Below are 12,552 nucleotides of genomic sequence, written 5' to 3'. Positions count from 1 at the left end.
GCAGATAGAAGACGGGACGTGGGCGGATGCACTGGAGAAGGTCAACTCTTCCTCCTCGTGTGCGAGACTGAGCCTCATTCAATTTAAGGTGCTGCATAGAGCTCACATGACGGGGACAAGGATGAGCCGGTTCTTTGGGGGTGAGGACAGGTGTGTCAGATGTCTGGGAAGCCCAGCGAACCATGTGCATATGTTCTGGGCATGTCCGGTGCTGGAAGGGTTCTGGAAGGGGGTGGCAAGGACGGTGTCGAAGGTGGTGGGGTCCAGGGTCAAACCAGGATGGGGGCTTGCGATCTTTGGGGTCGGGGTAGAACCGGGGGTACAGGAGGCTAGGGAGGCCGGAATACTGGCCTTTGCGTCCCTAGTGGCTCGACGAAGGATATTAATTCAATGGAAGGACGCGAGGCCTCCAAGCGTTGAAACTTGGATTAACGATATGGCTAGCTATATTCAGCTAGAAAGGATCAAATTTGCCCTGAGAGGGTCGGTACAGGGATTCGCCAGGCGGTGGCAACCTTTCCTTGACTTTTTAGATCAGAGATAGACGTTCGGGGTCGTGGCAGCAGCAACCCGGGGGGGGGGGGGGGGGGGGGGGGGGGGGGGGGGGGGGGGGGGGGGAGGGAGGGAGGGAGGGAGGGAGGGGGGGGGAGGGGGGGGCAGCAAGGGTCGTGGGGGGGACATGCACGACTGTAACGCGGGCAAGTCTGCTCGCTTGCTCATGTCTGAAACTGTAGGCTGCCTTGTTTGTTAAGGTTGCCTGGGGGGGGGGGGGGGGGGGAGGACTGGTGCGCGCGAGAGGGCGGGCGAGGGAGGGACATTTGTCTAGAGGGATTGTGTTGTAAATAATTTAAAAATTAGTAGGGGTAAATGTCTGTATGGAAAAACTCTTTCAATAAAAATTATTTTAAAAAAAAAGAAGGTTCCAGCACCATATTTAAATACCAGTACAGCACAGTCATATCACTCTATCCAGCCCACCTTCACCAGGCTGTGCAGGGTGTTAACAACCTGGGGGGGAAAGGTTCCATGCATTCAGTCATACTCCACCCTATCCCACCAAGCCCATCACTTGCGAAGCACCCAGGCCCCATTTTAACCTCTATCCACTGCATTTGGAGTCTTTGTGCCATCCCTCCCAGTAACCAAGTTGTGTCCCTTTGTCCTTCTCGTTTGTGAGCTTTTCATACAGCCTTTTCGGGGTCCAGGTTCCCTTCCCTCGGTCTTCATTGTCCGTCCTTTTCATCCACCTCCTTGTCCCCTGTCTGCCATCATGAGTCCTCGCCCGCCCTTCCTTGCACAGCCCTCTTTCCACATTGCCTCCCTCAACTTCTTCAGCCACCCCACCCTCGGCCTCATGTCGCGCCCCATCCACTGTTGGGTGGGGTGGCTGCATGAGTCCCACAGCACAGTGCCGTCCAGATAGACACTGGTGTGTGGCACCAGGGGAAAGGAGACCCCTGTACTCCCCAACCCCAGGCACTTTACTGATCCAACTCATTGACACAGGTGCATCCATGGGTCCAGTAGCACGGTGCTGTCCATGAAGACCAACTCGGCATGAAGATGGAAGGCAGGAACCAGTCTGCCCAGCGGAGTGGTGAACAACGTGTCAGGAGCAGCTCAGCACTATGGCAGAAAGGCTTTGTTGCACTCACCTCAAAGTTTCTTGGGAACGGAGCACCGCCTTGTGCACGCCATTCTTTATCAATTGGGTTTCATACCAATGTAATGTCCCACTGGTGTAACACAAGGTTGGAAGGCCTAACGGGAAGTCGGTCGGCAGCTGTTTTAATAGACATTCATCAGATACCAATGAATGCAAGTGGCATTTACGCCATCAGCCAACAGGAGTATCGGGGTCCATGAAGCTGCCACTGGGAGAAGAGCAACCTGGTTTCCAACTTTTTGGCTCCTGGTAGATTCTCTGTTCATGCTCGCCAGCAAACCCACCGCGGGTGGGATGGGAGAATTCCGCTCAAAGGAGCTGGTTACATCTTAACCAACTGACCAAACTGGCAGTACAATAAAATAAAATTGGACTTTAAAAAAAAAAAATCGACTGCAGCATTCTATTTTACATTTTAGAAATTCAGCATAATGCAGAATAATAAAACTGGCCATCAGAGCATGCCTCCTCCAACCACTTAAAATTTGCTGGGAGCTGACCAATTCACTAATTGGCAGTCTAATCAGGGTCTGGTCAGTTCTCAGTTTCTTTGGGCGTACAATGGATTCTTGTCCTACCCTTTCACACAGGAACCTTTATAAAATTGTCCTTGCTCATGAGATAAACACCCAATTTAGAGTTTTCAATTATAAAATGAACAAGGAAATATAGACTTTTGTCCTCTTTCTCATATTTCAATCAAGACAGTGTGACAACTTGTTGCAAGTGGCAGGATCACATCATTCTTTGGTGGCTAGTAGGCGGTTAGAAAGAACTGTTAAAGCAGCTCGTTGATTTATATTGAAACATAATTCTTTTTGTTCAACGTCAACACTAACCACCCTCTTCAGATTGTGACTGCTTCATGTTCGCATGAGCCTATGCTCTGGGTTCAAGTTTTTAATCCCATAGAATGGAGCACAAAATCTAAGCTGACACTCCAGCGCAGTACTGAAGGAGTGCTGCAATATTGAAAGCAAAGTCTTTGTGATGAAATGTTTACCCAAAAAAAAGATCTTGTGGTATTACTTGGAAGAAGAGCTGGGGAGATCTCCCCTGTATCCTGGCCAATATTTATCCCTCAACCCATGTCACAAAGATGGGGAGATGCCGGCGCTGGACTGGGGTGGGCACAGTAAGAAGTTTCACCACACCAGGTTAAAATCCAACAGGTTTATTTGAAAGCACAAGCTTTCGGAGCACTGCTCCTTCATCAGGTGAAGTGAGGTCAGGTTCACAATCACAGCATATATAGGCAGAGGCACAATTGCAAGATAATTACAGATTGAAATGCAAAGAATTGTCTCAAGCCAGGACAGTTCATAGAATCATAGAATTTACAGTGCTGAAGGAGGCCATTCGACCCATTGAGTCTGCACCGGCCCTTGGAAAGAGCACCTTCCCAAGCACACACCTCCACTCTCTCCCCGTAACCCCACTTAACCTTTTTGGACACTAAGGGCAATTTAGCATGGCCAATCCACCTAACCCGGACATCTTTGGACTGTGGGAGGAAACCGGAGCACCCGGAGGAAACCCACGCACACACGGGGAGAACGTGCAGACTCCGCACAGACAGTGACCCAGCGGGGAATCGAACCTGGGACGCTGGAGCTGTGAAGCAACTGATCTAACCACTATGCGATGCTGCCCAGTTAATAGGATTCTGCAAACCCGGGCAGTATGGTGGGGGTTACGTGTAATGTGACATGAACCTGAGATCCCAGTAGAGGACGTCCTCATGTGTGCGGAACTTGGCTACCAGTTTCTGCTCAGCAATTCACACCTCGATTACCTGTGATTATTACTCACTCCACTCACACGGTTTGTTCCTGGGGCTGGTTTAGCACAGTGGGTTAAACAACTGGCTTGTAATGCAGAACAAGGCCAGCAGCATGGGTTCAATTCCCGTACCGGCCTCCCCGAACAGGCGCCAGAATGTGGCGACTAAGGGCTTTTCACAGTAACTTCATTGAAGCATACTTGTGACAATAAGTATTTATTATTATTATTATTGTTCCTGTAAAGACTCACATTCCAACCAATGGTCTTTGAGGGCGAAAGGTGAAGGAGTGCCCAGGAAAGGTAATACGCCGCTGGTGTGGTTGGTGGATGGATCCGTGGACAAGGAGCGGTGAGAGAAAGAAAGATCAGCTGGAGCAGGAGAGTCATCGTGGTACGCCACAGGTAAGAAAGTTGAGGGTAAGGGGGGGCACTGCCCACCCATGGTTGTGGAGCAGTTGGTTTAGTTCTTGAATAATAAGTTCCTGCAGCAGAGGAAAGAGGCCCTGGAAGACCTGGCCAAGGTGGTGGAACCGCTGAGATCGTGGATCAAGCGAGTTGAGCAGAGGTTGGAGTCCCAGGGCCGGGCGATTCAGAAAGTGGAGGCGAGGGGGGGCATGAGGTGCAGTTCGCCTTACTGGTGGCGGAGGTGGGAGTGATGGGGGAAAGCCAGAAGAGGCTGAGGGAGAAGGTGAACGATCTCGAGAATCGCTCCAGGAGGCAAAATGGATGCGAGGTTTAGGAAGTGGTGACAGGTGCGTATTAAGCTTCGGCGACTTGTTAATAGGGGGAAGATTTGCGGGCTGGAGGATCTGAGGGAAGTGGATGAGTTGCCCAGGGGGAATGGCTTTAGCTACCTGCAGGTTCAGGACTTTGTAAGGAGAGAGGTGTCGTCCTTTCCTGGGCTGCCACCCCTGGGGTTGCAGGACAAGGTGCGGTTGAAGGATGAAATGGGGGAGGGAAGGGTGTCGGATATCTGTAAGGAATTGATGGAGTGGGATGGAGTTGTGGCAGGGGTGCTCAGACCTGCCGAGTGTGGTGGTGGCGATATTCGGGGTGTCAGAAGGCTCAGGAGTCCAGGGGGCGAGAGAGGACAATGATTTGGCCTTTGTCTCCCTGATAGCCCAGAGGGGAGGGAAATTGTGTTTGACAAACCTAGTGGAGATTTGAAATTGTAACCGGGAGGGTCGATAAAGGTGAATCAGAAAGTGTAGTATACCTGGATTTTCAAAACGGTATTCTATAAGAAGCTACACAAAAAGTTAATACACAAGATAAGGGATCATAGGACGGCATGTAGTGCAGTGGCTAGCACTGGGATTGTGGCGCTGAGGACTCGGGTTTGATTCCAGGCCCTGGGTCACTGTCCGTGTGGAGTTTGCATATTCTCCCCATGTCTGCGTGGATTGGCCATGCTAAATTGCCCTTTAATTGGAAAAAAAAACTAATTGGGTACTCTAAATTTATTTTTTAAAAAGATAAGGGATCATGGAGTTGGGGTGGTATTTTAGCACACATAGAGATTGGTGAACGGACAGGAAGCAGCAGTAGGCATAAATTGGGCATTTTCAAGTTGGAAAGCTGTGTGAGATTAGTAGTGTGCCACAAGTATCAGTGCTGGGGTCTCAGCTATTGCAATTTATATTAGTAATTTAGAAGAAGAGACAGAAACAAATGCACCCAGGTTTGCTGACGATACAAAGCTAGGTGGGAATGCAAGCTCTGAGGAGGACACAAAGAAGCGCCAAAGAGATATAGACAGGTTAACTGAGTTGGCAACAAGATAACAGATGGAGTATAATGTGGGCAAATGGGAGATTATTTACAAAAGCAGAATATTTTTGTTAAAAGTGTGAAAATTGTAAATCTTAATGTACAGAGAGACTGTAGGTGTACTCATACAAGAAACACAAAAAGTTAGCATGCAGGTACAGCAAGCGATTAGGAGAGCAAATGGCATGTTGGCGTTTACTGCAAGAAGATTGGAGTACAATAATAAAGAAGACTTGCGATAGTTGTACAGGGCTTTGGTGTGATCACACCTAAATTAGTGTGTGCAATTTTGGTCTCCACACTTAAAGGAAGGATATACTTGCATTGGAGGCAGTACAGTGAGGGTTCACTAGATTGGTTCCTGGGATAAATTGGCTCCATGTTCTCAGATGTTTTGAAGAATGGGCGGTGATTATTGTGAAGGGGCTCGACAGGATAGATACTGAGATATCGAGCTCAGGCTCTCGAACAAGGAGGCACAGTTTCAGGCTTTTCAGGACTGAGATGAGGAGAGATTTCTTCACTCAAAGAATATTTGAATATTTGGAATTCTTCACCCCAGCGAGTTGTGAATGTGCCATCATTGAATATATTTAAGGCCAAGATAGGCAAGTTTTTGGTCTCTCAGGGAATCAAAGGATATGGTAACTAGGCAGCAAAAAGAAGTTTAAGACAAGATCAGCCATGATTATATTGAATGCAGCGGAGGTTGAACAGGCAATATGGCCAGTATTACATTTCTCAAGATCATAGATGTCTAATCTTAGGTCAATTACACTTGATACACCAACAAATTGTAACAATGTTCCACAGTGTTAAATGAGGGAAAATCAAGCCCGCTCTTATCTGGAGGGTAAATTAAACTAAAATATATGAAATGGAGACTGTGCGTACCTGGTTCGAAATAACTGCTCTCATCTTCTGAGATACTGAGGTTAATACTGGTAGATAGCACAGCAACAAAGCCTTCTTTAAAATCCTCAAAATTTACCTGAAGTTTAAATACCATCAGTTACTTTTTGGAAGAAAATGAGGGTAACAAACTACTGACATCATTACACAAGAGATTCTCCTAACAAACCCCTAAAGAGTGACAAAGAGTCATCCAGACGCAAGACGTTAGCTCCCTTCCTTCTCCACAGATGCCGTCAGACCTGCTGAGATTGTCCATTATTCTGTGTTTTTGTTGGAGGCAACAGTTGCACAAGTGATATATGTTCTGTACATCATTTATACCAATACATATCTTGTTTCCACAAGTTTTGAACTTAAAAATATGAAATTTTTTAACAGTTGACAGTTTTCTGAAAAGTTCACACGACGGGATGCCTTCTGCTTCCTTCCGACCACCTAATCCGCGTGTCTCTAGACTAAACTCAGCTGGTCTTGCTTCACCCTCTACAGGTGTTTTCCCACCACTATTATAAACAAGGATCTCCCCATCTCAGCCGTCAGCAAGATCTCTGCCGGCTTTAGAAACATTTCTTTCAACAAGTAATATTTTAGGGTAAAGTGTATGAGTAATTAAAGACGGAGGGCGAGATCTAATGGCTGTGCTGGGCACGGATCCGAGTGAGCTGGTTAGAGCGCAGTAGAGTCTGAAATCGGGAACCGTGGCAGGCACCGATCGGTTTCCGATCTAACCGGCCCGCTCCCACTGGCGAGATCCGGATCTTGTTGTGGCTTGGAGAGAAACCAATAATCACCAATTAAGGCCACTCTCCATCCCATTAACAGGAAGGACGCCCTATTCACACTGTACTTCTGTATCCCTTAATATCCTGCTTTTTAACATAACTATCAATCCCAGTTTTGAAATTTTCAATTAATTGAGCATTGGCAGCTTTTCAGGAAAAGCGAGTTCTGTACTAGTTTTTATGTGGAAATAGAGGACAAGTACTTCCTGGCATCAGCCTAGATCGAATTTTAAGGTTATGCCTCCGTGTTCTGGACCACTTACCCCACCGCACCTACCCACTCAACCTCAGAAGAAATAGTTTCTCTCTATCTACGCAATAAATTTGTTTATTCATGCGAAACACTTAAGATCATTTATACCAGTGGTGGACAACCTGCAGCCCGGGAGATGCATGTGGCCCACGAGACATTTGTTCACGTTGCCCACGCTTGGGGTTGGCACATTCCTCTGATTTCATAGAGTTTCATAGAATTTACAGTGCAGGAGGCCATTCGGCCCATCGAGTCTGCACCGGCCCTTGGAAAGAGTACCCTACCCAAGCCAACACCCCCACCCTCCCCGTAACCCCACTCAACCTTTTTGGACACTAAGGGCAATTTAGCATGGCCAATCCACCTCGCGTGCACATCTTTGGACTGTGGGAGGAAACCGGACTACCCGAAGGCAGACACGGGGAGAACATGCAGAGTCCGCAAGGGAATCGAATCTGGGACCCTGGAGCTGTGAAGCAACTGTGCTAACCACTATGCTACCGTGCTGCCCTTACCACTGTCCGTGTAGTTTTTTTCCTCTCGCTTTAAGTGGGGTGGTCCGCACATAAAGCAAGTGAGATGTGTGCTGATTGCCACAACATTGACCGTGAGAGCCGTGCAACTCCCTCTGTGTCCAAAGCGCATATATTTATTTTATTTCTACCATTTAAAGTTGCTAATAGTTCTATTAAAATATAAATGACAAAGCATTTTCTCTAACTCATTATGAAACATTCAGCGCGTATTAAATGTATTAATCTTATTCGTGGGGTCGTGGTCATTGTTAGCGAACGAGGCTGATTTCAATCTTGTGACCAACTGAGATGAAGGAGGGTCACTCATGCGGCTCACTCAGTCGCCAAGGTTCCCCATCACTGATCTATACACAAGGGAATACAAGTCCAGTCTAAAAATAAACATCCTCGCAATTTAACATTTTTAGGGAGAATGTGCAAACTCCATAGTGACCCAGGGCTGGGATTCAAACCCGGGTCCTCAGCGTTGCAGTCCCAGTGCTAACCAATGCGCCGCGTGCCACCCCACTGTACACTTTGTAGATAAGGAGAAACTGTTTTCACTGGCAGGTGGATTAGTAACCGGAGAACATGGATTTGAGGGAAGTGGCAAGGGAACCAGTAAGGAACTGCGGACTTTTTTTACATCTTGTGCTCTTGATTGAACTGGCTGAAAGGGTGGTGGGAAACATACTAAATAGTAATAGTAATTTGGATTGAAACAAAACTGAATGCATGCATGAAAATGGATAAATAATACGAAGGTAGGCTGAAGTATGGAGTGAGGTTTTGTGGAGGGTAAATGTGTCCTCGTCGTGTGCAAGACTAATCCTCATCCAGTTTAAAGTGGTACACAAGGCCCACATGACGGTGTCCAGGATGAGTAGGTTCTTTCTAGGGTTGGGAGATAGGTATGGATGGTGTGCGGAGAGGCCACTGAACCATGTTCGTATGTTTTAGGTGTGTCCAAGGTTGAGGGGGTTTTGGATGGGATTTGCAGATATAATGTCGAAGATTTTGGGGACAATGGTAGCTCCAAGTCCGGAGACAGCAATATTTGGAGTGTCGGAGGATCCGGGAGCGCAGTGGGGGGGGAACAAGGCCAACGTATTGCCCTTTGCCTCCCTGATAGCCTGGAGACGGATTTCATCATACTGGTGGGACTCAGAGCCGCTGAACGGAGGGTTATGGATGAGCAATTTGGCAGAGCTTTTGCACTTAGAGTAAATCAAGTTCGCCATCAGGGGTGCAGAGGAGAAGTTCACCTAAAGGTGGAAGCTGTTCATCGACTTCTTTAAGGTGAGTTGTCAGCAGCAGGGGTGGGGGGGGGGGGGGGGGGTGGCAGCAGGTAGAGCGAGGGGGGGCTGTAACAAGGATGTTTTGTCTATTTGCTGTTGCCGCGGTTGTTTTTTGTGTTTGTCTTCTTTGTTATGTCAATATTTGAAAATGCCTCCAATCTTACCCTGCCATGATGGTTGCTGCCTAAAAGCGTCTGTAATAGAAGAGGGATTTGGGCCTCCAGGTGAAGCTTCTGGCACAGCTCAGTCAGCTCCCCACTGTCCAGATATCCGGTCCCTGTGGTGTCACAGCTGTCAAACACATCCTTCAGCTGTAACACGTACTTGTTCTGTTCTGCTTCATCCATCCCATAGCACCATTCAGCTGCAGAGGAGAATTAAGAGTTGACCAGAGTTTAAAAGAAAAGTAGGGAGAATCCAAAAACAATAGGCTGCATTATCTGTTCCTACGTCTAAGTGCTGACACCAACGGAGGATCCATGGTGTTTCACGATGGGAAAATCAGAGCCACACCAGCACCGATTTCGGTACCAGTGAAGGGCTAGCAGCAGCGCGGCATGAAACACACTAAAAATGATGGGAGAATCGCCGGGTCCGTGCTGGACCTGTGCAGGCTGACAAGCTCAAACCACTCGTACACCTACACCCCCCACACACGCATTGACTGCACCAGAAAAGATAGCGCCAGTTTGTGCTGGACAGCGCACCCACCCACCCTGACCTCACAGCCCACCTCCTGGCCATCCCCCATCACTCCCCCCAGCCCTGGCAGAACCCCCCGACCAGCAGCACGGCGGTGCCAAACACGGTCCACATGTCCTCTCTCTCTCCGCAGCCGCTATGCCAGGCTCACGACTGCTGAGGCCACATATGGCCCGCGCCGCCGGGAACGCGGCCCCTATTCTAGGGGTAGGAAAATCAGGCCATTCAATTACTATGCAGAAAGTCTGGGGGGGTGCAAACTGTTATCTTCTTCAACTATAACGTCAACGCTGATGTATTCTATTAATTCACCTTACATCCTTTCCAAAATCTGTTTCCTCCAAATCTGGTGAATCTTCACCTTTAGTAGAATGAATAATTTTCAAATAACAAGTGCCATTGAATACATCAGTACATCAAATAGGAAACAACACTATCCTCAGCACAACAAATATTGTCCAGGTATTATAATTTAACAGGGCAACTGATTACGAGCTGGAACAATTCTTTATTACACAAGATTCCAGGATTCAATTTTCCATCAGTTGGAAATCTATATAATCAAGTTACATTCGAGTGTAATTTGGAGTATCCTTAATGGAACCTGGAAAAGAAGATCCAAGAGAAAAATCAACGAAGTGACTAAATTGAGATTTCCTTTTGACTTGAAATTAATCAAGGTAGATTTTGAATATTGCTATTATAATTCAACACCATAGGGGTGGCACGGTGACGCAGTGATTAGCACTGCTGCATTACAGTGTCGAGGGCCTAGGTTCGATCCCGGCCCTGGGTCACTGTCCGTGTGGAATTTGCACATTCTCCCCGTGTCTGCGTGGGTCTCACCCCCACAACCCCAGGATGCGCAGGGTAGGCGAATTGGCCACGCTAAACTGCCCCTTAATTAGAAAAAAAAAAGAATTGGGTACTCTAAATTTATTTTATTTTTTAAAAAAGAACTTCCCAAAATGAGGAAAGTGGGAATGTGAAGATGGGGTTACCAACCAGGAGAGGAAATTCTTTGGATTTGCAGATTTCCACCATTGAAGGGGAAGCAAGTCCACAAAGCTTTCCAGCTCAGATTAAACTAACAATTTAGTTTTTCATTAAAGAAAAACACATAATAAACCGCTAGCTTCCCACCATGGCTCAGTGGCTGGATGCATGCACAAACAGACACAGAGTTATACAGCACAAGATCCAAGTATCAAACTCTTCACCCTGTCAGGTTAACCCACATTCTGAAGAGTTTGCCTTGCTCAGTGATAGCAGTCCCGCACCTCCAATGTGCTGCACTAACAGAGGTTGTAACAATAAATGAAGGTACCAGATACCCTCTCTCAGATACCCGAGTCCTGGAACACTGGGCTCAAGGGAGCGTACGAGTCCAGGTGGCAATCCGGCTTGAAGCAAGAAGAGACTGGTGCGCAATATTATTCCCGTTGAAGAAATGCTTTCGCAGATTGCTGATGCTTTTGTTACTGGTGTGGCGAGTGCTGCATGTAAGTTGGGCATGGTGGCACAGTGGTTAGCATTGCTGCCTCACAGCACTGAAGACCTGGGTTTAATCCCAGCCTTGGGTCACTGTCCGTGTTGAGTTTGCACATTCGTCCCATGTCTGCGTGGGTCTCACCCCCACAACCCAACAAAATGCAGCATAGGCGGATTGGCCACACTAAATCGTCCCTTAAATTGGAAAAAAAAAATTGGGTACATTAAATTTTAAAAACTACATGCTGGAATTCAAGGCTGTTCAACTGCACCTTGAGCTCCAGTGGACTATGTGGATGCCAGGATTTAGTTGCTGTGAGATTGAGCCGTGTTGGGGGGGGGGGGGGGGGGCTGCACAGCTGTGGCTCCTAGACGGAGAATGGCACTGATAATGGAACAAGTCACAAATTGATGGACAGATAATTCCGATGACAAAGTTCTGGACATGATAGCACATTCTCAGGCTTATCCTCCGTTTCTGTTGAGGAACCTACGAGGGGTGATATCGTGCATTTAGTTTTTTTGTGTGAAAATGAGCTGCTAATGCTTTGTATTGGTACCAATATGGAACCGTGATGTTTCCTTGATGTTTAATGGTCAGTGTGATTTGTGGGATGTTATGTAGTTGATATTGAACCCTTTGTTACTGTTGATTGTTTCTTTAAATAAATTGCGTGTACCCAATTATTTTTGTCCGATTAAGGGGCAATTTAGCATGGCCAATTCGCCTACCCGTCTCATCTTTTTGGCCCACGCAGATACGGGGAGGATGTGCAAACTCCTGGACAGTGACCCAGGGCCGGGATCGAACCCCGGTCCTCGGCATCGTGAAGCAGTAGTGCTAAACACTGCGCCATCATGCCGCCCGTACTGTTGACTCTTTAATAAACAAAATATTCTCAACTGCCTCTCGTGGGAACACATGCCATGTCTCAAACAATGATTATTGTATTACATTTCAATCAAACTTCAAATCCTGAACAAGTATGCCCAAACTCAAGTGGCAGTACCATAGAGGCAGCAGCCAACAATCAAACACTCGAGCTGGGCTTCGCGCTGGGGATATCCTTGTGACCATAGGCCTTCAGACTTTATCAATTTTGAGCTAGACCAGCCCACCAAGATGCCCGGGCAGCGCGATCCTCCGCCATTGCTGGGATGCCCAGGTCCAGGGGGTAATCAATGGACGCATGTTGTCTTATACACACTGCGGCATCAGGCAGCAGCCTTCGTTAACAGGAAGGGATTCCACTCCCTGAATGTTCTACTTGCGTATGACCAGCACCTCAGGATTATGCACACAACTTCCCAGGGAGCATACATGACAGCGACATCCTAGGACATATATTTATATTCTTTATTGTCACAAGTAGGC

The 12,552-nt window shown here is 47.5% G+C and overlaps 1 protein-coding gene across 9 annotated transcripts in view; it reads right to left on the bottom strand.

Moving 5' to 3' along the window:
- The window catches only part of ninl (ninein-like), a 132,612-nt gene that overhangs the window by 108,799 nt on the left and 11,261 nt on the right, over positions 1-12,552 (bottom strand). For 7 of the 9 annotated variants that reach the window (XM_038804611.1, XM_038804603.1, XM_038804663.1 and 4 more), the window contains exons 2-3: positions 9,149-9,348; positions 6,116-6,212 (exon numbers count right to left, since the gene is read on the bottom strand). In XM_038804611.1, coding sequence (XP_038660539.1) covers positions 6,116-6,212; positions 9,149-9,331 — 280 coding nt within the window. In that variant the 5' untranslated portion in view covers positions 9,332-9,348. The remainder of the gene's footprint in view (positions 1-6,115; positions 6,213-9,148; positions 9,349-12,552) is intronic. The other 2 variants (XM_038804654.1, XM_038804671.1) reach the window with 1 other exon arrangement.

Source organism: Scyliorhinus canicula, chromosome 1, assembly GCF_902713615.1.
Source record: "Scyliorhinus canicula chromosome 1, sScyCan1.1, whole genome shotgun sequence".
NCBI classification, from domain to species: Eukaryota; Metazoa; Chordata; class Chondrichthyes; order Carcharhiniformes; family Scyliorhinidae; genus Scyliorhinus; species Scyliorhinus canicula.
The sequence above is the reverse complement of the archived record's forward strand: the minus strand, read 5'-3'. Positions and strand labels throughout refer to the sequence as shown.